The 25546-nt window shown below is 45.7% G+C and overlaps 1 protein-coding gene and 1 pseudogene across 9 annotated transcripts in view; both read left to right on the forward strand.

Moving 5' to 3' along the window:
- STRBP (spermatid perinuclear RNA binding protein) overlaps positions 1 to 25546 on the forward strand; it is a 162094-nt gene that overhangs the window by 68849 nt on the left and 67699 nt on the right. For 7 of the 9 annotated variants that reach the window (XR_008328419.1, XM_053373280.1, XM_053373278.1 and 4 more), the window contains 7 exons: positions 4580 to 4745; positions 6752 to 6896; positions 18535 to 18629; positions 19126 to 19221; positions 20872 to 20983; positions 22777 to 22874; positions 24523 to 24634. Coding sequence is in view for 8 of the 9 variants with exons in the window: in XM_053373280.1 (XP_053229255.1) it covers positions 4580 to 4745; positions 6752 to 6896; positions 18535 to 18629; positions 19126 to 19221; positions 20872 to 20983; positions 22777 to 22874; positions 24523 to 24634 (824 nt within the window). In the remaining variant the exon portion in view is untranslated. The remainder of the gene's footprint in view (positions 1 to 4579; positions 4746 to 6751; positions 6897 to 18534; positions 18630 to 19125; positions 19222 to 20871; positions 20984 to 22776; positions 22875 to 24522; positions 24635 to 25546) is intronic. The other 2 variants (XM_053373279.1, XM_053373282.1) reach the window with 1 other exon arrangement.
- LOC128407039 (uncharacterized) lies at positions 129 to 247 on the forward strand (annotated as a pseudogene).

The raw sequence follows: 25546 nt of genomic DNA on the forward strand, positions 1-25546 counted from the left end.
CCAGATGTTGTGTGTCTTCTACTTCAGTGGCATGAACCTTGTACCTCCACTTCTGCCACCATCACCTGCAGGTCTGGGTATCTCATGAGTACCCTATATGTTTTTTGTGACTCACCACCAGGCATACAGTTTACGGCCATACTACCCTGAACACACCCAATCTCGTCTGATCTCAGAAGCTAAGCAGGGTCAGGTCTGGTTTGTATTTGGATGGGAGACTGCCTGGGAATACTGGGTGCTGTAGGCTTAGGGATGCGGGTGGTGCTGTGGGTTAAACCACAGAGCCTAGAACTTGCCGATCAGAAGGTCAGCAGTTCAAACCCCGCAACAGGGTGAGCTCCCGTTGCTCGGTCCCTGCTCCTGCCCACCTAGCAGTTTGAAAGCACATCAAGTAGATAAATAGGTACCGCTCTGGCGGGAAGGGCAATGGCGTTTCCGTGCGCTGCTCTGGTTCGCCAGAAGCGGCTTAGTCCTGCTGGCCACATGACCCGGAAGCTGTACGCCGGCTCCCTCAGCCAGTAAAGCTAGATGAACGCCGCAACCCCAGATTCGTCCGTGACAGGACCTAACGGTCAGGGGTACCTTTACCTTTACCAGGCATACAAAGCACACATACCATTATATCATGGTTTAGTTTGAGAGGGTAGATTCTGTGCTTAAGGAGAATTCCTGCAACACAGCAGCCTAAGAAGAAAACTATCATGAGCAGATCTCCCAGAAACATATTTGCATACATTTTAATTCTTTTTTTAAATAATTCTGCTGGGGGGGGGGAGGTACCTAATTGCCAACTCATTGTGGAGCTGCTGTCAACATAGAATTATAGAACTGTAGAGCTGGAAGTGACCCAAAGGGTCATCTAGTCCAGCCCCCTGCAAAGTAGGAACCACAACTAAAGAATCCCCCACAAATGGCCACACACCCTTTGTTTTAAAACCCCAAAGAAGGAGAGGTCACCACCTTCTGAGGTCATCCATTCCACAGTCGAACAGCTCTCACTGTCAGAAAGTTCTTCCTAATGTTTAGTGGGTATCCACTTCCTTGTAATTTGAATTCACTAATTTGGACCCTACCCTCTGGAGCAGCAGAAAACAAGCTTGCTCCATCTTCTGTCTGACATCCCTTCAGGTATTTGAAGAGGGCTATCACATCACCTCTCAGTCTTATCTTCTTTAGGCTAAACTTACCCAGCTCCCTCAACCATTCCTCCTAAGATTTGGTTTCCTTACTACCATTAAAGTTTCTTACAATGTTCATCCAGAATCTTCCATCCTGTAACTTAAGCCTAGTATACAGGTGAAACTCGAAAAATTAGAATATCGTGAAAAAGTTCATTTATTTCAGAAGTCCAACTTGAAAGGTGAAACTAATATATGAGATAGACTCATGATATGCCAAGCGAGATATGTCAAGCCTTTATTTGTTATACAGGTGAAACTCGAAAAATTAGAATATCATGGAAAAGTTCCTTGATTTCAGTAATTCAACTTAAAAGGTGAAACTAATATATGAGATAGACTCATGATATGCCAAGCGAGATATGTCAAGCCTTTATTTGTTATCATTGCGATGATCATGGCGTACAGCTGATGAAAACCTCAAATTGACCATCTCAGAAAATTAGAATATTCAAGGAAATCAGCAAAACAAGGACTGCAAATGGAGCAAGATTGGACCTCGGAGAAGTAGAAGCACATCTCGCTTTGCATGTCATGAGTCGATCTCATGTACTGTATTAGTTTCACCTTTTAAGTTGAATTCCTGAAATAAATGAACTTTCCCATGATATTCTAATTTTTCAAGTTTCACCTGTATCTACTCTTGCTTCTAGCAGCAGCTGGAGCAGCAGCAGAGAACAAGTCTTTGGCCTCTTTTATTAGAAATCCTAGTTTGGCTTCATCTTTTGAGAGCCAGCAGCTTGGCTTGGTGGCTAAAATGTTGGACTAGGGCTGGGAAGACCTAGGGTCAAAGCCCCACTTAGCCTCAAAGCTCTCACTGGGGTGACTGAGCTGCTTGCGTCTCTCTCCGTCTAATCTACCTCCATCCTCTGTGGGTTGCTGTGAGTATGAAATGCATCTCACTCTGAGCTCCTTGAAGGAAAAGTAGGATATTAATGGAAGAACAGGTGATGATAAGCAATTTCCTGAAGCTGACAAGCCTGGCATTGTCCACACTTTTTCTCCAGGTTGTCTTAAGGCCCAGAAAATTGCTCAATTTGGCCCCTGGTGGTTAATTCTACAGGGAGCCCTGACATCAGTAACGTTTGGCTATGATGTGTGACACTCCAGCCCGCAGCCTAGAGTCTAGCATAGTCTGTTTAACCTTTAGCAAGCAGCTTGCTTTCCAGTGTCTTTTTGGGATGGACAAAATCAGCCCTCTCCTACAGTTGAACCCAAGGGAGAGGGACTTGATTCCCATGAAAGGACTGCTGTCTGGACAGCTTAGCCATAATGGAGAGACAGCCTCCAGGAACCTCCAAAGAAAGAATCCAACTGGGTTTCGTCAAGCGACCGTCTACAGGGTCAATGTATCTGGACAACTGAGAACTGAATACATGGTGCAGTGATGGAAAATGGTTCAGTCTGTCGAAGCCACAAATGATGTCTAAGCAACTCGTGCTGACAAAGACTGTTTGTAGGCTGTGCCCCAAGTCCACACTGTCGTGGGACTAAGCCCCATGGAGCGCAGTGGGGATGGCTTGCCAATAAAAATTCATAGGGTTGTACTGAATGGAGTAGAAATCAGCCTGATTAGCCACATTTCTTGCTACATTTGTTAGGGATGTAACATTTAAGAACATAAGGGCCTGCTGGATCAGGCCATCAGCCCATCTAACCCAACATCCAGTTCTCATAGTGGCCAACCGGATGCCCATTGTGGGAGACCAACAAGCAGGATTTGAGCACAAGGTCACACACACACACACACACACACACACACACACACACTTTTTTGTTTTTATTTCCAGCAACTGTTACTCAGAAGCCCTGCTCCCTCTAGCTGTGGAGTCAGAGCCCAGCCATTGAGAGCCTCTCCTCCTCCATGAACTTGTCTCTTAACGCCTTCCCAGTTGGTAGCCATCTCTTCCTCCTGTGGGATAGAGTTCCATAGTTTAACAGTGTGAAGAAGGACTTCCTTCCCTCTGTCCTGAATCTTCCAACAAAATGAGCTGGGGATCTTGTCTTCATCTGGATGTCACTGGACTCCCAGCAACGCCAGTGGTCAGGGATGCTGGTGGCAGTTGCAGGCTGCCAGCTCCCACAAGGCCACAGGTTCCGCATCCCTCAGTCAGTTGATTCAATTTAAAAATAACTTTCTTTCAACTAAATATGGCCCTGATACAGCAACAGTTTCATTTATTTTTAAGATACAGAAAGGTAGCCGTGTTGGTCTGCCATAGAAGTGTGCATGCACACGAAAGCTCATACCAAGAACTAACTTAGTTGGTCTTTAAGGTGCTACTGGAAGGAAAAAAAATTTTTGTTTTTATTTTTAAGAGCATTTTAATACTTACAAAGACTGCAAATGGGGAAGGAGCAGCAGGCTAGTGGCAGCAGACATGCTTGGCTTGTAGAAGGTCACAGGTCCAATCTTGGCACCTCTAGGTGGACTCCTCTTCCTGAAACCCTGGGTAGCTGCCATCACCACTTCCTGGGGGCCGGATCCAGCCCAATCGCCTTCTAAATCCGGCCTGCAGACGGTTCAGGAATCAGTGTGTTTTTACATGAGTAGAATGTGTCCTTTTATTTATAATGCATCTCTGGGCTACTTGTGTGGCATAGGAATTCGTTCATTATTATTTTTCCAAAATACAGTCTGGCCCCCCACAAGGTCTGAGGGACAGTGGGCCGGCCCCCTGCCGAAAAAGTTTGCTGATCCCTGATTTAGAACCATAAGGGATCTTGTTTATTTTAAAGGGAAGCTCAGGAATAGCAAATGTGTTATGGCATAAAGTTTTATGGACTTGAGCTTACTTCATCAGATGCATTAAGTTTACAACCCAGGGGGTAGGATTTTGAACAGTGATGTCAAAAGGGAAGAAAATGCCAAAAAGTACAGATCCTAATAATTATCTTATGTGATGGTTAACAACAAACAAACTAGTAATTGACAATACAGGCATTTGGGAACTGGCAAGCTAGTTAACACATGTAATATGATAAAAATCCATTATGCCAATTCAGCCCACAAATGATAGCACTGAGCTTCTTTGTGTGGCAATTCAATAGTGTCACTTTGGAGGTTCCCATTAAAGTTTCTTTGTTCAAGGGCGGTTTCCCTAAGGTTAGTTGCAGAGGAAGTTTTTTAAGTGCCCCAAAACTCTTTGCTCTTTTTGCTGCAAGAGATGATGACAGAGTTACACCTCTGGAAAATAAACTCATTACTTACAGATTTTCTCCTTGTTATTACTCATAGCCCTCTGTCTGTTTCAGGAGTTTGAAATAAGGGTGCAGCAAAATTGTTGCCCTGTGCTAAGGGTGTGAAGCAGAACATATTGTTACATGCACACACATGTTGAGTGTGCAAAATATCACTGCGATTATTGTTCTAGGGAAAATATATCTATTCCTGTCTTCAGGGACCATGGTGGCCGGGTCTTGTGTGGCGTGATGAGGATTGGCTTGGTAGCTAAAGGTCTGCTGATAAAAGACGACATGGACTTGGAGCTGGTTCTTATGTGCAAAGAGAAGCCCACAGAGACCTTACTGTCTCTCGTCAAAGACAATCTCCCCATCCAAATCCAGGTGAGTAAAATTAGGGCAGTCTGTGGCTGTGATGAATGGCTCAGCTAAGCACTGCTCAGTGCTGGTGTTTTTTATTTTAAAAATTGAATGCTGTCCTGGGCAAAGAAGAAACATTAACTGAATTTTCCACCATGGAAAACCTGAAACAGTTTAAAGATGAATCGCTTGTTCTCTGCCCTTAAATCTAGGCTATCCTCCAGAGAAGGTGAGCAGAAATGGCACAAGTGCCTTGCTTTTCTCTGCTTTGTTCCTTCTGACTGTTGCTCAGGGCAATGGCTCGGAAACATCTTTTTTTCTTATCAGTATGCCCTTGCTGTGCCGTGATATATGGCCGCAGTTCAGGAACCAAAATTCTGTAACCCAAAAGAGTGCTGGCTTTTTACAGGTTTGCAGAAAGCTGAACACTCAGCATGCAATTCTCTTGCAACACCCTTCTCCCCTAAAAACCCAGAAGACTCATTTGTCTTAACATTGAGATCTCATATTTGAGAATGACCAGGCCAGGCCAAACCCAGTGTTCTGTTTTCAACTGTGGGCAAACAGAAGCTCCCCACAAGGTGTGGAATTGATAAGCATCCTCTGCAGTTTGTCTCCAGCACATGGGACTCATAGCCATGGATATGCTCATCTTTGGTTATTATGCTTTTTATTTTGATTTTTATAATTGGTGCTCCAGAATGTTTTCTTACTGTTGCTGGGATCTTTTGATAAAGGATTCTATATAAAGTGAATGAATAAAAAATAAATTCTGTGCATCTGCCTAGCCTGCCCCTCTTTTGTCATAGCTGTCAACTTTCCCCTTTTTTAAAGGGAAATTCCCTTATTCCGAATAGAATTCCTCGCAAGAAAAGGGAAAAGTTGACAGCTATGTCTTTTGTATGAGTGCATTATCTGTCCTGCAGTGGTCCCTTTAGGTGGGATGTCTCTTTGAAAGTCCAGATGTGCATCAAAATTATTTGGGTCAAGAAGTTCTGAAAACATCAGTTTCAAGGAAGTCAAGAAACCCAGATATCACAGTAACAAATGTAGACAACACAGATGGGGGGTCCCTCTGCCCTGACCTAACAAAGCCTAAATACACCAGCTTTGTTTCTGTTCTCTCTCAGAATTGGAGCTGCCCTCTCATTTATCTGTAAAGCTACATCTAATAAATAGTACTAATGATTATAATGTTATTAAGGAAGTAAACTTTTTCTCACTAGGTTGGTAGGCAGCTAAGTCACAACTTTATTTGTTTGGCTATAAGCCATTGCAAAACAGAAAGAACTTTCAACATTGGGAGCCACAATTTTATCTCTTAATTTTCCAGCTGCCAGAACAAATAATTTAAAAATTCACACACAGTTTAAAAGTAATAGTACAATTATTATTATTTTAAAAAATAATCACAGATGTCTCATAAAGCAAATTCTCCAACTCCCCTACTAAACTATGTGTGTCAAGAGAAGTTGTTATTATTTAGTATATATTGTCCACTTTGTAAGGGGCTCAGTTAGTGGAGAATGAAAATGGATAGGGGTATCTTCCTTCTGACTTGCCCTTTATAAAAAAGGAAAATGTGTGTTGGTTCAGACTAGCCTTTGAACCCTTGGCATCTCTACTTTAACTGTTGCTGGGGTTGGATTCACTTTCAGAATAATCTACATAGACGCCAACAGGGTGTCCCCATCAACCCTGGGTGCCCAGATAGACCCACTACAAACTTCCCTGAGTTATGCATAAATAACGAGAACTTCCAAGTTCTCAGCCCGACTTAGAGGGAGAAGATTATATTGGCCTTACCGTCTCCAGTGGAAGGAAAATGAGAAGATGGGTTGTTTGGTTTTCAAGTGTTCTGATATTGTTTCAAAGCAACAGTTTCTAGGAAGTTAGTCAATACTTTGCCCTCCTGAAAATTCGGATTACAACTCCCATCAGCTCCATCCAGCATAAACACGTCTTTTTCTTTGCTGAGATTGTGATTTCCCACCGCAATGACTCAACTGAGCAATTCTGAACTGTTTCAGAAACTCACAGAGGAGAAATATCACGTGGAGCATCATGTGGGTGAGGCAGCCATCATAATCCGTAGCACAAAGGAGCTTCCACTAACTCTCAAGGTGACCCTAACCTCCCCTCTAATCCGGGACGAAGCTGAGAAGAAGGACGGAGGTATTGAGAGGAGTTCCCTTGTTTTCCTGATTGTACTAATGATTTTCCTCCTTATACTGTGCAGGTGAAAAAGGAGTTCTCTCTCCTTGTTGTGCTACCAGCAAACCTCAGTTTACTTGCCAAAAGGATGGGCAGAAGCATTGATCTCACTAGGGATTCAACAGCCCCGTTCAGAGAAAGTTGTATACAGGAGTACAGTTGCTAACCTTCAGTTAACTCTGTTAGTTTACGAGATTGTTATTAGGACACTATTTTCAAAACAGCCCACCCAAGTCATATTTCAATATCATATAAACATGGTTCACTCAGGGCCTTTTCCATGGCTGACCCTAGATGTTAGAATGCACTCCTCTGATAGGTTCATCTTGCCCCCTCTTCTCACCCCTGTGTGAAAACCTCTCTGTTAAGGCAGGTCTTGGTCTAAAATATTATTAATTTTTATTCCTGGGGTGGGGAACCTTTTGGTTCTCCAGATGATGTTGAACTCCCAACCATCCTTGACCATTGGCCATGATGGCTGGGGCTGATGGGAGTTGGAGCCCATCTAGAGGGTCACAGCTTACCCACCCGTTTTCTTCCCTCAGAGATACTGCTTTTGCTACTAATCCCCAACTCTTACATAATTTTTATTAGTTTTCCAATATACCCCAAATAATAGCCAAATTATAACAATAACAATTAATCCCCAAATTATACAATTATCAAAGTGCCAATCAACTTCCAATTAATACATTTTAGTTCTAGTGACTCCCTGCCTGATGGTTTGGGTGCATTTCACTGCATCAGTTACAATACAATTACAATAATCCTTAATCAACTGCAACAGAATTAGTGATTTCCATTTGTGATGTTACAATATATAAGTTTATAAAGCTTCACGTGTGGAACTCAAAACTATTATCTTTCTTCTGCCCTGCATGTGAAAACTGTTATATCGATGGAGATTCCTTCTGTCCATATATGGTGTTGCCTCTTTCACGTCCCAGCTGTTGTTTTCTCCCATCATGGCTTCGGGCGGAACTGAATCTCCAAGTTTCTCAGAGGTCTTATTTCTCCGTCCCTTGCTTCGATGTCCCGGAACAGACGGCAGTCTGCTAGAAACCATTCTGTCTCACTAGTAAAACATGTCGTAGATCTCTGCCATTTCCCCCTCAGCCTAGGAAAAGGTGGGCAGTTTTCAAATGCACTGAAGATTTACTGTATTTTTTCGTGTATAATATTAGGATTTTTTAAACAAAAAATTAGGTTTAAAATTTGGTCTCATCTTATGCACAGGTAGTTCTGAGGGGTGTTTACTTAATTTGTAGTCCCCAAAAAATAGGGGGTGTCTTATACATGGAAAAATACGGTAATACTCCTTTCCAACTCCCAGAATCTCTGCAGGGTTCTTATCACAGCCCCCAAATTCTTTTCCTTCCAGCTGGAGATTTATGGCCCAATTAAACTTTATCTTACATTACATTCTGTCAGTAGAACACACAAGTCTCAGTCTCTCTTTCCTTGTCTGTTGTTTTTAAATGGAGGTGAGGGGGATTGCTTTGTCTTTCCAACACAGTCATATTTGAGCTTTCCCTCCCCCTCTTTTCTTCATTTCAAATCACACAGTTTCCATTTTTTTGCTTGGTAATATCGATATTACTCCGACCTCCCTTCCTCACTTGTAAATATATTTTTATTTTATATTCTGGAGTGGGTTGCCAAATCATAAATATATAAAAGAAGCTTAGAATAAACAAATTGTGGGCTTCCCTCCCCCCAACCGATTCTCACGCCAAAGAAAATCTTATTTCAGTTCAAACTTTTGATCCATGTAGCTGGTATATTTGGCAATATGTTGTTGCAACCCTTATGCTGGTATTTTAAAGCCAGTTAAAAGGAGAACCTCTGTTTCCTAATGGCGGCGTAGGAGGGTTTTCGCCAGGCAAAGTGCTTTTGCACTCAGCAGCCCCTGACCTCCCACATTCCATGCCAGAGTGAGAGCCAGGTACTGAGATGAACTATGAGTGAAGCCCCTTCCCCCTGTCCCTGGCGGGAACTTGCAAGGATGATTTGCCCTCTGTCATCTTTGTTTTTAATTCATCGATGATCCCCCGCTGTTGTTGGGGCTGCCTCCATTAAGACAGGCAGGACCGGAAGCCTTCTAAACCAAACTCTTAACATGTTGCTCATGGGAAATGATTATCATTGAGTGTTTGGACTACAAGGCTGTGTTCCTGTCCCTGACGTTGAGTATGCTGCAAGCAGGACTTTAAATTTATTTCAGAATCAGACTGGTCTCCTATCCAGATGGAACAGAATCTTTCCATATACATAACTTTTAGCTTTGCAAACATCATTTGGTCTAGACCATTGTTTCCCAAACTTTCTCTGACAACTGCCCCCTTGGTTCCACAAATTCATCCCCAGTGCCTCCTACCCCGTAAAAGCAGTATTCAAAAAAATGGTTTGCATGACCCAATGAGGAAGATAATAACCACAAAACCCAAAACAGTAAGAATTAATTGCACATTTATTCAAAACCCAATTTAAAATATTTTAGTTTAATTAACTAATTCAACAAAATGAATGAACAGTGATACCAGATTTTCAGTTTCTGGTATTCATTTACATATCCCTTGCCCTCCCCAGTAATCCCCCCCCCGAGCTATACTACCCACTTCAGGAACCACTGGTCTTCGGGAACCACTGTTAAATTGATTAGCTCATATTTCTGGGGTGGGGAAGGGGTGGACAGAAGTGGGTCAGACAACCTGGTACCCTCTAGATCAGCGGTTCTCCACCTGTGGGTCCCCAGATGTTGTTGGACTGCAACTCCCATCATCCCTGAGCTCTGGCCTTGCTAGCTAGGGGTGATGGGGGTTGTAGTCCAACAACATCTGGGGACCCACAGGTGGAGAAAGGCTGCTCTAGATGTTGTTGGACTCCCCTCAGCCCCAGCCAAGAGTGGCCAGTGGTCAAGGGAGATTGTAGTTTAGTGACACCTGGAGGGTCACCAGGTTGCCTGCCCCTTGGCTGGGATTTTTGGCCCCCGCCCTAGCTCTGTGGCTTTGTGTGTATGTTAAAGGTAGGCAACCACTTTGCTGTGCCTCTGCTGCCTCCTTTCAGAACGAGTGTCAGGTCCTACTTTTATACCTGCTCAGCTTGGACTTTGGCACACCTAGCAAATTCCATTGCTGGCTCCCTTTCAATTTTGCTATCGGTTAACAACAGATACCAAGTCTGTTTGCTTTTTGATTAAATGCTGTGTTAAATAATCTGAGTCTTAACAGTGGATACTCTGGAGAAGGGGCTTCTCACAAATGCGTTGCCCAACATGGTGGTGATGAAGCTGGAGGGTATTTTTCCTTCTTCAGAAGACTCCCCTTCTCTGCTAATTATTGATGTGTGTTTACCTTTAAGCCAATAATACCCATGAGCAGGACAGAGTTGAGGTTACTGCTAAAGTGCCATACTTAAACCGCTGCACATAACGTTCTCTGGGTGTCATCTGTCTCCTCGCCGTGTCTTGTCCCATCTCCTGTTACGCACTTGGACTTTGCTGTTCAGGCACAAGAAAAGACATGGATGGAGGATGTTTCCTCTGCATTCATAGGGAGCCGAAGATAAAGTTGAGCATGGTGTGCAGGGCTCTTGCCATGTTACCCACCGACCCTACCCCAAGTACCCCCTTACCCAAGAGTAGGCCACATTGAACTCCATGGGACTTACTTATGAGTAGGCACGCATAGGGTTGTCCTATTCATCCCCACTGGAATAGAATTCCTGTCTCGTGTCTCCAGTGCTTTTTATCCTCCCCCTCCCCATAATTTAGCCATTGAGCAATGTCAGACTTTTGACCAACTGGTGCTGCTCTGTCATGAAGGTTGAGGCAACTGGACCCCCACCCCTCCTGGTTGCTCTTCCTCCATTTCTAGACATAGCACATATTCCTCTGTTTCCCCTCTCCCCTCCCTGCCCTCCACCCCACACCGAACCATCGTCACTATGAGAAGCGTTGGTCAGTTTTAATTTGTCTCCTTCAGGATGGAATTGGGGACAGGTCTTTGGAGCCCCTGGAAGGAGAAGTGTTTCATGCAGGTGGAAAGGTGATAGGGGTGCTTCATGGCCAAATTGGATGGGTTGGAGGTGTAGATGTGTGGAAGTGGGAATTGGGAAGGTATAATAGGCTGAATGCCTCACACCAAGCCCTCGCCTTTGCAGGAATTCAGTGGGGAGCAGAAATCCTTGCTTTTTCTCCCCTATAAAAACTCTCTGTAGGCAGTGAATTCAGAAGGATTTTGCTTGCTTTCACCTTTGTGAGGCAGGCAGCAAGGTGGCCCAGTTTTGCAAACTACCAGAGGCAATGGTTGACTACCAAGCCTGGCCTAAATTTGTGGGCCCCTGCAACTAATAAACTGCATTAATTTAGCAGGGGTAAATGCCAGCCCCTGGCTTAGCAATCGTAATTGTAAGCATTTTATCAGAATCCAGACTTTCCCTCCAGGCATGGATTGAAAGAATCGGGAATTAATACAAGATATGTGAAGCATCACTGAGTTGTTAAGGAAGCATGGAAACAGTGGTAGAGAAACAGATACTCTCTTTTAAATCCCAGTATATTTTTGAGGATAACACTTTCTTCTCAAGGACAATGTACTTCACTGATGTACCAAAGCAATCCAATTCTGCTCATTTGAAAAATGAAATTCTGTGTGATGTAGAGAAGTGGATAGGAACCTTCTTCCTCTCTTCTGAACTACAAGCCAGTGGGAGACAGCCAATGGATCCGCATGCTGGGAGATTTGAAAGAGACAAAAGGAAGTACTTCTTCCCAAAGCGTATGGTTAGACTCTGAAATTTGCCACAAGAGGTAGCGTCGGCCAACTTTACACGGCCTTAAAAATTGGATTAGCCTCATCTGTCACAAATTTGTCAATCAATAGCTACTAGCCATGATGGCCACATTTTACCTGTAGTGTTGAGTAATGTGTACTCAGTAGGTTTCTAAATACCAGTTGTTGAGCAACATGAAAGTGAGCTGCTGCACGCGGATCCTGCCCATTGGCTTCCCATTGGGGCATCTGGTTGGCTACTGTGAGACCAGGAGGCTGGACTAGGTGGACCTTTGGTCTGACCCAGAAGGGGGCTTCAGATGTTCTTATCTACTCAATATGCATTGGGAATAAAGAACTTAGGTTTGGGATGGGTTTGGTTTTTCAAAATCATTTTACGCAGTTACTACCTTGATTTTTCCCAGAGGCAAAAAATCAGCCTCCAGCTCACCTTTTCTTAGCTGTTCTTATTTGTGAAAAGAGTGGAAGAAAGAGAAGTCAACAGAGTTGAGAGTGGGCAAGGCTTGTGGTTGGTAGAGGGAACGAGAAGGAGAACTAGAGGGATCGTGTGCTAGATAAATCATGACGCTTGATATATAGCAAGCATGTCCAGCTTCCAAAAGGTTGTGATCTACTTCTGGTATAAAAAAACTGGCAGTGATCTACCAATTGTCGTTGGAGGGACGAGGAGCGTGCGCAGGGTGCTGTGTGGAAGGAGGTGGCTAACTGGACAGGGGAGGGGGGAGTTTATCGGGGGGAGGAAAGGGAGGCAAAAGTTCTTTCTCTCCCCCAGCCAGCCCTTTCTCTCTCCCCCTAAAGCAGCTCCCCCCCCAAGCCAGGCCTTTCTCTCCCCCCCCCCGCCCCCATCAAAGGGAGCCGTGCAGCTGGCGCGGATCCTGATAGCGCCTGCCCTCCCTTCTTTCCCCCCTCCCCCCCATTGTTAAAGAGACCCAGTGCTGGAGCCGCTGCTGCAGCTGTGAAGGCTGGACCCGGGTGGCAAGCGCAAGGAATGTCACCTGGCCTGGCCTTCCTGGTGGCAGCAGAGGGACCCAGCGCCAGGGCTGCTGCTGCAGCAGTGAAGTCCAGGCGACGTTCCTTGTGCTTGCCGCACGGCCTGGCGTTCCTATAGTTTTGTCGGTTGCTGACCATTTCTTTTTTAGCTGTAACAATTTGGAGTTTTTATATATTTATACCAGAGGCACAGAACTGGGGGCTCTAAAGATGTTGCTAGGCTACAGCTGCCATCATCCCTGACCACTGGCCATATTGGCTGGGGGGTTTGTTCCCCATCAACATGTGGAGAGAAAGGGCCACAGGTCTCTCCCCCCCCATCCCTAATAGATGCATACGCTGCCACTTTGCTCAGTGGGCCCTTAAAAAACTCTTTTTAAATTCTCTTTTGCCCTTTTTAAAAAAATGTTCTGGTTCCACCCCTCCTCTGCAAATCCTTCTTTTGAATTATAGAATTCATCTACCTCCTGCAATGAAGGAATCAATTATTCTGTCGTGTGTATATAAGTTTCTCCTTTCCCAGTAGGTGGAAATATGTTTCATTCTCATTTCTTGGTCCCTTCAGATCTCTCTGCCCTGCCCTGTCCCACTGGCCCAACTCTGCAAATGAGCTGCCTTTAGTTATCCTGCACCAACAGACCTGACATCCAGCTCAGTCTCTGGGCTGAATTTGGGGGGTGGGTGAGCAAAAGGGAGAAGACCTCCCCAAGGAAAGCCTGCAGCTTTTTGACCCTGCCTCCTTTAAAAATGAATAAATCTCTTGGGTTAAGGGAGCATACAAATAACTGAAGGATTGCAGTTTTAATGGGCCAGGTGGAGGTGAGCAGGAGCACAGGTGGCACAGCCCAAGGCAGAACAGAGCTTTTCACTCTGGAGGGCAGTTCCCCATGGCTGCATTTCACCCCAGATGTGTTTGCGGCACTGCCCCACAGTCCTTTCTTCCTTGCTTACATTCCTCTCCCCCCTCCACCCGTGTAATGAAGTGGTTAAAGTCACCCAGTCCTGTCCACCCGAATGTCTTTTTTGCAGATGTTTTGCCTCCCTGACGGTCAGAGCATGAGCTGGCACACCTATTCTAGTGAGGGTCGCCAAAACGAGTCCTGACGCTGTGAGCCACCCCCTTGAAGATTCCACTTTTCTCTCCATCTCTCTGTTCCTCTGCAACACTTAACTCTCACGCATTGGCTGCCTGCGACGTGGGGGACTCGGCCTTGCGGAAACAGAGAGGATAAACTGAGCTTCTCAGAGCCTCGCTGCTTTCCAAGGCTTCCTAACACATTCACCATGGCCTCTTCAATTAACGCTAAATGAGCACTGTGGAAGCCCAGCCCCTGTGGGTGTTGCGGTTTTTTTGGGTGATAGTTATCTTCTTCCGGGTAACTTATTAAGGCAGACAGAATCTGTCTTACGTGAGCAAAGTTCCTCATTTGTGCCGCTCTTAAGGTTGTGCTTGCTTTGCCAGCGGCTTTAATGGTTACCTGGTTGCACGATTTCCCTGCAAGGTGGGCCCAGGTGGTCTCTGCATGGTTGGTGGAGTGCCTTGCAGCCGGTCAGTCTCTCTTGTTGTTTTCCCCCACCCGCGCAATTTATTAAAAGAGATTCTTACTCACCCACTAGTTGCTGTATTGTCCAAAGCATGATCTTGAAGCAGATGTTTCTATTGTCTCCCCCAACTCCCCCCACCAGATGCATGCACAATGTTTTTGTTCTGCATCAGAAAATATCCTAGTTTCAACCATTGGAGAAAGGAAATGGCAAAGCCCTTTCCACTCACTGAACTAAAAGATGCTGGCAAGAGTTGGGGTTGGAGGGGAGAAACAAAACAGCAACTTTTTAAAAAAATCTCCAAACTGTCCTTTATTGTGCTTGTAAAAACATCCAACAGCTAATCCCATTTACGACTTTGCAGCTTTTATTGGGAGTGTTGCAATCCTGTTGATGTGCGTAATGCAAAGAACAATGCAAATATCTGCTGCAAAGTTAATATGGGTTGAACCATAACTGTGTGACGCTTTGTAGCTCCTTTTTGGTCACAGCCAGAGCTGAAAGCTGCAAATCAAGACGGCTTTGGATTTTCTTTGAGGTTTATGCTCTTCTACGCTTGTTAATTTCTTCTGCTAGATTACGGGTTGCATAGGGCTGTGACACTGAACCGGCAGGCTTTCCAGACGGCAGGAGATAAAATGATAAACCCATCTACTTTTTATAAACTAAACTTAGATCCTCTTTCAGCAATAAGAGAGGATGCCTAAATAATTTTATTTCAGGAAATGAAATTTCTTGTATATCTAATGTTCCAGTAAGCCATGTCCATACCATCAATGAGAGAGAACAATTTTAAGCTTTTAAGTCTCTCTCTTTATGGCTCCAGAGCAGGGATCCTCAGAGATACAGTCCTCTGATGACAGCAGCCCCAAGGAGATAGAGCCATGCCTTGGTCTGTAGGAACCAGAGTCCACATCTTCTCCCCACAGTCCTGAAGAGGAGGAGCCTTTGTCATCAGACTCAGGTGTTTCTCTTGCAAGTTGCTCAGAGAGATCAGTGGAGCCCTGATGAGATACCACCATCATCATCATTTCTGTTTATAGACCATTTAACATTTGAAAAATCTCAAAGCAGCTTACAGTAGGTAAATATATAAGCATATGTGCACAGTAAGCACAGCAAAAACATGGCAAATGATACACATAAGAAAATACGTAAAACAGTATCCATAAACATAAACATGAAGCTCAGTGGGTGACCTTGGGCCAGTCACAGCATCTTCACCTATCTTACAAGGTCACTGTAGTGATTAAAACTGAGGAGGGGGTTTAACCATGTACTCCTTGGAGAAAAATATGGGATATAAATGTAATAAACAAGCTCTTCTGCTTACCTGCTTAAGAAAGCTGGAGTGGCCAGCCAGATGGCGATGTCAGTCACTAATCTGGCACCCAGAGATCTTCACATGGTCGCAGTTGGACCCATGCCAGGTGCAAAATGCACCTTGCGCCTGGGAGATTTCTAACACCACATAACATGCACAATACTCCCACAGCTTGAAACTCCAGTACCTAGAAGAAGCCCGTGGCAGCAGAATAAGGCACTCGGCCTTTACCTTGCCAGATACAGAGTTCAAGGTGTGGGGCTCTGCCCCATGAACACCTGGCCCTGGCTATATCAATCTGCAAGTTGCTCCAGGATGCTGCTGATGTTCTGGCTCAGCTACAGGATCACTAGTCAGGGTCCCGAAACTCACACCATGGTCCCTCTCCGTGGTGCTGACCATACCTTGCCTCACCTGCCTGCCCTCCTGGAAATCTGAGGCTCCTGACTTCCCCCTTACATCAACCATCACCTGTCTCTGACAGTGGGCAGCCCAATGCATCAGGACAGCTTTTACCCAGGTGTTGGAAGACTGTTTTATTGGAGCTCCAAAATATGGCATATGACTATCAGCACAGCTTGGCCCCTGCCAAAGCAAACAAGCATTTCTGCTTTGTGAAGCTGCTTTGTGCTGTGTTAGCCCAGGTAGCCCAAAGCAGGCTGTTCTGGCTAGCCATCACTCTGGATGGTTCACACAGAACCGTTTAACTGGCAATGGTCAGGATTAAGCCTGTGGCCTTCTGCATGCTAAGCAGGTGCTCTCACTGAACTGTGACCCCCATATATTGGTCCGTTTAGTGTGCTACTGTTTACTTCAGGGTCGCTGCTGGGCTCCCAGCTCCTGCCAACCCAGCTCCTAGCGTGTCAGGGATGATTTGAGCTGTTGGCTTGCAGCAGCAGGTGGGCCACAGCTTCCTCTCCCTCCTTACCACAGGTCTTTTGAAATCTCTGGGAAGAAACATACTCCACCTCCCCAAAAAAATTATCTGGAAATTGAGCTGGGATCTTGTGCATGTGCTCTGAAGTGTGGCATTGACATGGCCCTTCCCCTTACTAATATTTGAGACCCACACAGTCATCTCATATATTTCCTGTGAATGTAAGAAAATTTCTGCTCGATCAGATCAAAGTCATAATAATAATAATAATAATAATAATAATAATAATAATTTATTTATTTATACCCCACCCATCTGGCTGGGTTTCCCCAGCCACTCTAGGCGGCTTCCAACAAAGTACAGTGGTGCCTCGCAAGACGAAAAGAATCCGTTCCGCGAGTCTCTTCGTCTTGCGGTTTTTTCATCTTGCGAAGCAAGCCCATTAGCAGCTTAGCGGATTAGCGCTATTAGCGGGCTTAGCAGATCAGCTGATTAGCGGCTTAGCGGATCAGCTGTTAAGCGGCTTAGCGGATCAGCTGATAAGCGGCTTAGCGGCTTGGGAAAAAGGGGGGGAGGAAAAAAACCCTGCAGGAACTCGCAAGACATTTTCGTCTTGCGAAGCAAGCCCATAGGAAATTCGTTTTGCGAAGCACCTCCTAAACGGAAAACCCTTTCGTCTAGGCATTCGTCTTGCGGGGCACCACTGTATTAAAATACAGTGGTCTGTTAAACATTAAAAGCTTCCCTAAACAGGGCTGCCTTCAGATGTCTTCTAAAAGTCTGGTAGTTGTTTTTCTCTTTGACTTTTGGTGGGAGGGTGTTCCACAGGGCGGGTACCACTACCGAGAAGGCCCTCTGCCTGGTTCCCTGTAACTTGGCTTCTCGCAGGGAGGGAACTGCCAGAAGGCCCTTGGCGCTGGACCTCAGCATCCAGGCAGAACGATGGGGGTGGAGATGCTCCTTCAGGTCTACTGGACTGAGGCCAGTGTTCTGCTTCCCATAGTGGCCAAGTGGATGCCTCTGGGGTGTCCCTACGCACGGGTGTGAGTGCAATAACCCCCTAATTCTCATGGTCCCAAGTGGTTCTTATTCAGAGGAATACTGCCTCTGAATCCAGAACTTCCATGCAGTCATTGGGACTGGTTGCCACTAATAACCTTGCCTTCTTCTTCCAGCGAAGTTGTCTAATCCCCCTTTAAAGCCATCTGTGCTTTAAGGTGGTGTGGCTTTAAAAAAAGTGAATCCTTATGGATGTGAATTTCTCTGTGCTGAAAAATTAAGATGCTGTAGATTGTCCAGTTGCAATTGGCTAAAACATGTTTAATTGCCGCAAAAAAGTATGTTGTTTTTTGCAAAAAAAAAGAGAGAGAGAGAGAAAAGAGCATAAACGTCAATAGAGGTGTTTCTGTCTTGCCAAGTTGTGACTGCATCTGGGCTGCAGCTCTGGCTGAGACATTTGTCCAGTTGCCAAATGCACAGAGTTTCTTGGCTCCTGGGTTTTAATGGCAATATCTGATCATTGTTAAACATCCCAGACCTCGCTCCCTGTAAATTGGAAGGGGGGCGCTGGGGTGAGAATAATAAAGAATTGATCACTACATTCAGAGAGAGGGGAACTGCCAAAGTCCTTCCCAGGCGCCAGGATGTGCTGAATATTTTGTAAATCTCTTCTGGTTTCATTTTCCATTCGACTCCAAAAGTCTTTAAAAGTAGCAGGGATGGTGCAAAGCGTCACACTTTTTATGGTCTGCCCCCGATGTGTTACATTTTTAAATTAAAAAAATTAATAAGATCCCAGATTCACTGTGGCCAATTGGGGAAAAAATGCCTTCTTTTACACGGACACATATTTACTATTTAAAAAATTGGCTTCGTTTATTTTATGAAATGTCATTTTGCAGTGTTGGGAAAAGAGAATAAAATTTGGGGTGGAATCAAAAGGACTTCTGGGAGCCTTATTAAGTCCCCCACCCCTCTTCATGCTGCCAAGTCTTCTGTGTTTTTGTGACAGAAACCCCCTTGGTCAAATGGTGTCTGTCTCTGTTTTTCTTTATATTCCCCTTTTCCCAGTAGACAGTGTTCCGATGAAAGACCCTCCGGACTTACTCGACAGGCAAAAATGCCTTGATGCTTTGGCGTCTCTGCGGCACGCCAAATGGTTCCAGGTTGGGCTTTTCGTTCTTACCTTATTGTAGAAGTTGCTGCTTTCCCCGTTTTCCTTTTCGTCTTTCTTTCTTTCTGTTTTGAAACACATCAGAAATGCCGCCTCTGTTATTTTTATTTTTAGATTTTAGTGTTTTCAGTCCCCTTCTCTACTCTACAGCTGAGATATTGCAGATCTGTGAGCCACTTGCTTCTCACGTGTGATGGTCTAGAATGGTTACAAAGCGATGTCATAATGCTGCTTTTTAAAAAAATTCTTTCTTCCTTTTCTTATCCTGCCTCCTGTTTTAAAAAGAAAAAAGCAATTCTACACCCCCCCTTGTTTTGGGTAACTTTTTTTACTGTCATATTGTTGTTATGCATGTTTGTATGTAAAAGAGTGTTCCTTATATCCCTGTACATTAAAAAAAACAAACACAGAGGCTTGCTTTTTTAAAAAAAAAACCTGCTTATTCTGGGCATTTTTCAAGTGGATTAGAACAATTCTGTTTGTTTTAGGCAAGGGCAAATGGACTAAAGTCCTGTGTGATTGTGCTGCGTATTCTGCGAGATTTGTGCAACAGAGTCCACACTTGGGCGCCGCTGAAAGGATGGGTGAGTACTGGAATGAAATGGAGCCCCACCAGTTGGGAAAGGGTTGTTAAATTGCATGGTGGAGGAAAGAGAGAAAAACACACTGTATGCAATTATTGCTTTCCCCACCTGGCGACTGATTAGGTAAAGGTAAAGGGACCCCTGACCATTAGGTCCAATCGTGACCGACTCTGGGGTTGCGGCGCTCATCTCACTTTATTGGCTGAGGGAGCCGGCGTGCAGCTCATGTGGTCATGTGGCCAGCATGACTAAGCCGCTTCTGGCAAACCAGAGCAGCGCACAGAAACGCCGTTTACCTTCCCGCCAGAGTGGTACCTATTTATCTACTTGCACTTTGACGTGCTTTCGAACTGCTAGGTTGGCAGGAGCAGGGACTGAGCAACAGGAGCTCACCCTGTCGCGGGGATTCGAACCGCTGACCGGCAAGTCCTAGGCTCTGTGGTTTAACCCATTCCAAAGAGTATTGAGGATTTAAAAATAAAATAAAATAATTCTTTATTAAAAACATAACTTGTAATAGGTCACACATAGTTGAAGGCCAAAGAAAGATCTGGTTATAGGGGAATGTTTTTGGCTGGCATCTAAAGATATGTAATGAAGACACCAGGCAAGCCTTCCTAGGGAGAACATTCGACAAACAGGGAGCACTGCTGAGAAGGCCTAGTCTTGTGTTGCTGCTCTTCAGACCTCCCATGGAGGGGTAACTTGAAGAAGGACCTCAGATGATGATCATGGGATCTGAGTTGGTTCATATAAGGAGAGACAGTCCTTGAGTTATTGTGATTCCGAGTTGCAAAAGGCTTTATAGGTCAAGACCAGCACTTTGGAATGGGGCTTGGGAACTAATTGGCAGCCAGTGCAGTTGGGCCAGGATTGGCGTTATGAGCTAAAGCCATCTTGCCCTGGTGAGCAACTTGGCTGCTGGATTCTGCGCCAGCTGAAGCTTCCGAACCATCTTCAAAAGCAGCTCTGCACATTGCAGTAATCTAACTGCATGTCAGAAGAAAGTCCTCTTCACTTGGGCCACTTGCCTTAGTAAACAGAGCTATAACTGTTTGCACAGTTCGACATGGATCTTCTGATACCCTTGTGGGAAGTGGATTGAATTACTTTTGCCACAGACACAAGCGGTTTGGGGATTTCTCCTATGAAAAAGCCCATTGGGATGGATAGTAATTGATGTAGTTCCCATTCATTTAACCAGGGCTTGGGAATGAAGAGCAGTCTGTGGCTCAGGAATGAGGAACCTGTCACTCTCCAGATGTTGCAAAACTACCGCTCCCATCATCCCTGACTCTTGGCCATGCTGGCTAGAGCTGCTGGAAGTTGTAGTCTTACACCCATCTGGAGGGCCACAGATTCCGCATCCTTGCTGTGAATGATCCCTCTTGTCCCCTTTGTCTCCCCAGGCATTGCATGCAGTTCCTTCTTTAAACATTCAACCCCACAGTTCATTAATGCACAGTTCATGCCACCGTCTCCTGGTATGCAAACATCTTAAAGCATAGGCCACCTTCCCTTACACACACTTACAACCCCCACCTCTTGATGCAGAATGAAAGTAGAAAACCTAGCACCCAAGTGTCCAACAAACGTTGCCTCTTCCCCATGGGTGGTATTCATACTGACAGAGGTCTCAATGTCTTCTAGCCACTGGAGCTCATTTGTGAGAAAGCCATAGGCACGTGCAATAGACCCTTGGGTGCCGGTGAAGCTCTGCGGCGAGTGATGGAGTGTTTGGCATCAGGGATCCTGCTACCTGGTAAGAGCTGCCACAGGCACTCCCTGAGGTGCTGGGTGGTACATGCCCGGGCACACATCTCTTCAACTTGTCCTGTTTGTTACTTGTGCGCCAGCCTCAGTCCTAGTCCTGTGAGTTTTTAAAGTAGTATTTCCCCAAGCGAGTGAATCAATTGAGTGTTGTTTTAACACCCTTGGAAGGAACAAACATGCGCCACTGAAAGTCTCTTAATAACGCAGTGGTAGCAGCACATGTTTTATTGGGCGATCTGTACCATTTTCCAGTCTTTGTTCTGTTTTGAAATAGGTGGTGCTTGAACACAATGGGACTCTTTCGCCTACATTACGATAGGTTTTGAAATGCCTTGGTTTATTTGGACATTATTTTCTCCTTGTGGGGAGAGCCGGCTTTAGATTTGCTTCTTCCTTTCTCTCTACATTGAGAAGAGTGTAGTGGAACTAAGGGAGTTTCCTTCTATCTGGTCAGACTCTTTGTCTGTCTACTCCAGTGGTGTCCACTCTGGCTGGCAGCAGAAAGGAGAGTCTTCCCCATGGTCTGGTGCCTGGTCTTTTGAACTGGATCTGCTAGGAATTGCACCTAAGTCCTTCTGCAGTGGAAGCAGATTCTCTTACCACTGACCTAGAGTCCTCCCCCTCCCCCAAGCTCTGCTCCTGATCTCTCACTGTGAGAAAAGATACTTGGGTAAAGGCTTCAGTGTAAACTTTCCTTGCTTTCCACCCATCCTTCCCATTGGTATCCCTGTTTCCTGCCCCACTGAGCAGACACAAGGACTCGCATTCTTCAAGCATTCATGGTCAAATCCCACAAAACACAGCAGAAGCTGGCTTAAAAGCATCAGCTTATGGCAAAATGAACAGTCCTAGAATAATAGAGAAATTAGGCCCTTATAATTTTCATTTGGAGAAACCCCACTTCCATCCAGGTGCTTTTGGGCAGCCATTCCCCCTGCCCCTATTCTGCTGAAACTACCTGGTTTCCTTAATACTGTATTTTTCGCCCTATAGGGCGCATCGGCCCATAGGGCGCACCTAGGTTTCAGGGGGGGAAATCAAGGGGGAAAGTATGTCCGTACCCCCCCCCCCGCAGCTCTGGGAGCAGCGGACAGGCTGCACGGAATTCCCCCACCTCCTGCAAAAGCCCACAGGAATTCCCCCACCTCATAGAAAAGCCCGCAGAAGCTACGCACCCTTTAAAGAGCACGCGGCTCCTGCGGGCTTTTCGACCCAGCTTGTGGGGCTGGCGGTGGAGGGAAGCGCTGCTTTCCCCCACTGCCAGCCTCAAAGCCGGGTCGGGGAGCAGCGCTAAGGCATCGCGTGCCTTCCTGCTGCCCCCCCAGCTTGTGGGGCTGGCGGTGGGGGGAAGCGCTGCTTTACCCCACCGCCAGCCTCAAAGAGCAGACTCTCCTGGCTTCAGCGAAAGCAACGCGAAGCCTCCGGAGCGCATGCTTCGGAGGCTTCACGTTGCTATCGCTGAAGCCAAGGAGCCTGCATTCACCCCATAGGACGCAAACACATTTCCCCTTCGTTTTTGGAGGGGGAAAAGTGCGTCCTATAGGGCGAAAAATACGGTAATTTTGTCCTCACAGCAGTTCAGAAAAGAAGGAAGCACAGGGCTACAATGGGTTGCCAAGGTTGCTGAACTACAGCTCCCACCATCCCTGACCATTGGCCCTGCTGGCTGAGGCTGCGGAGAGTTGCAGCCACAACAGCACCTGGAAGGGGCCAAGCATCCCCGATCCCTGGTCCTAAAGTCCTTGGTGCTGATCTGAGCTGTCCTGCTTTCTTGCCCCACAGGTGGGCCTGGTGTGCATGATCCATGTGAGCGGGAGCCAACGGATGCCTTGTCCAATCTGACTGTTCAACAGAGAGAAGCCATTACCCACAGTGCCCAGGTAAAATGTGCCAGACGCCTGGGTGGGAGAGCATCCTGGACCACCTTTTGTTCAACTCCTATGGCCACAAGTGGTTGGAAAACTAGAGTTGCCATATTTTGAGCTGTTTCTGCTGCTTTTTCCATCGCGTTACCATACACCCGGGTTTTCCCGGACATTTTGCCAATTCAGCAAAATTCACCCCAATGCCATCTTTACACCCGAAAACCAGGACATGTCAGGAATTTTCCTGAAGTATGGCAAGCCTAGGAAAACCCTTAGTCAGAGCTTTCATTTGGGTCAAAACAAAATGAGCACATAGGCTTCCTGACCAGCGTTCTATGAATACAAAAAACCCCAAGGTAGCCTGTGACATTAACGTTGGCTGTGGAAAACACCTGCATCCTGCACATTGTATTTGATGTAATTGCACCTTGAATGAGGAGGTGTAGTACCAATTGGCTACTGTGGCTGCAATACAGTGGTACCTCTGGTTGCGAATGGGATCTGTTCCGGAGGCCCATTCGCAACATGAAATGAGCGCAACCCGCAGCGGCACGTCTGCGTATGCGCGGGTTGCAGTCCACCACTTCTGCACATGCGTGTGACGTCGTTTTGCACTTCTGCGCATGCGCGAGCAGGAAGACCCGGAAGTAACCCTTTCTTGTACTTCCGGGTTGCCATGGGACATAACCTGAAAGAACATAACATGAAGCAAACGTAGCATGAGGTATGACTGTACTTGTTTTAGAAAGCCAGCATTTTAAGTTGTACGTTTTATGTATGGGTAATATGTGTATTCAAGCTGGACTCTTCCTTCCTCTCACTCCCTCTGGGCTTTGGGAGCAGGGGGTGAGCACAGAGGAGTTGATAAACCTGGCCTTGAGGGCTGTGGACCCTGAATCTTTCTCTGAGAGTTTCCGGGTGATTAATGGGTTTTGGGGAAACTGAACTGGGAGGTAATCTGTGTTACTAGGCAGATTATCTATTGGGCAGGGGGATTAGTTTATGATGACTGTATCATGAGATGACTTTGTGGATACTTGAAGGCGAATTTCATTTATTGAGAGCAGGATCTGTTGGGAAGTCAACTGGATTAATTAAAAATGAACTGGTTTGGGGTGGGGTGCAAATGGAGTGACGGTGGAGTGGTTTGGGTGTGAAATTAGTGGGCTTTTCCATCTGTGGAGTTTTAATACTAAACCTGAATGCCTGCCTATAAATTGGAACTGGCATTTTTCGATTTCTTACATCCTTCACCATTAGGTCCTAGGGCAGATTCCAGCAATTTAAAATACAACATTAAAATCAGCTTTAAAATAATTGCAGTCACAAGAATAGAGTGGGTTCTAAAATATGTAGCTCTCAAGTGTCATAAAACTGGCTTCCTTGCAGGAGTCAGGGAATGGGGAGGAAGAACAGATTGCTTTTCCTACAGAGCTCAAGAGTCTTCTCCCATAAGAAAAAACTGGGCTGACACCTGTCTTACCTGCAGCGCAGGTGTTGCTTGCTGGTGGGAGTGGGGCTTTCTCTCTCTTCATGTGCTTTTCTCATGCCTCCGTTACCTGGGGGGGTGTGCATCAGCCTGCAGGGCAAAACGTAGCCTGATATGTGTTTAGGAGAACTTTGTGGAGCAATGGGGCTTGAAAATAACCTTTCTTTCTTGCAGCATGCCTTGAGACAGTCAGCTTTTGGGCAGATCTACAAGGTGCTGGAAATGGATCCTCTCCCTTCCAATAAGTCGTTCCAGAAATATTCCTGGTCAGGATCCGACAAAGAAGGTAGCTGTTGTGGGAATCTCCCTGTCAGTTGAGGGAATCTGCCTGTCAGTTGAGGAGGCTTAGTATATGGTTTTGCTGTCTTTGTTTTAGGAGCGTGGGAACTAAGAGGACGGTAGCTCTGAGTCTTTGGCTCAAGCACCCCTGACCAGCATTTCCCCCTTTAACTTTCAGAAACAGCATGAATTATGTCTTATCTTCCACCCTGAGAATTTGTGTTTATGGGGCAGCTAACAGATGCAAATGATTAGCAGCCTTTTACCCAGCATTGCTCGGGAATTCTAAGAAATGGGGGGGGGGGGGATAGAACTACCACCAGGGCAGTTTTGAAATCAGTTGCTAAAATCAGTGCAGTTGTGAAAGGTTCAACCTGCACCCTTGATTCGAAACAGCATCCAAATCACAGAAAGAGACCCTCAAGGATCATCTAGTCCATGGGTAGGCAAACTAAGGCCCGGGGGCCGGATCCGGCCCAATCGCCTTCTAAATCCGGCCTGCAAATGGTCCAGCAACCAACCTGTTTTTACAAGAGTAGAATGTGTCCTTTTATTTAAAATGAATCTCTGGGTTATTTGTGGGGCATAGGAATTCATTCATTCCCCCCCCCCAAAAAATATAGTCCAGCCCCCCACAAGGTCTGAGGGACAGTGGACCGGCCCCCTGCTGGAAAAGTTTGATGGCCCCTGATCTAGTCTAACCCCCTGTGATGCTGGAGTCTCAGCCAAAGCATTCATGACAGATGCTGTTACAGAAAGGTAGCCGTGTTGGTCTGCCATAGTCAAAACAAAAATTTTTTTTCCTTCCAGTAGCACCTTAAAGACCAACTAAGTTAGTTCTTGGTATGAGCTTTCGTGTGCATGCCATCAAATGCCAACAGTGTCCTTCAGCTCTCTATATTGGACAAACAGGCCAAAC

Source organism: Podarcis raffonei, chromosome Z, assembly GCF_027172205.1.
Source record: "Podarcis raffonei isolate rPodRaf1 chromosome Z, rPodRaf1.pri, whole genome shotgun sequence".
Taxonomy (NCBI): Eukaryota; Metazoa; Chordata; class Lepidosauria; order Squamata; family Lacertidae; genus Podarcis; species Podarcis raffonei.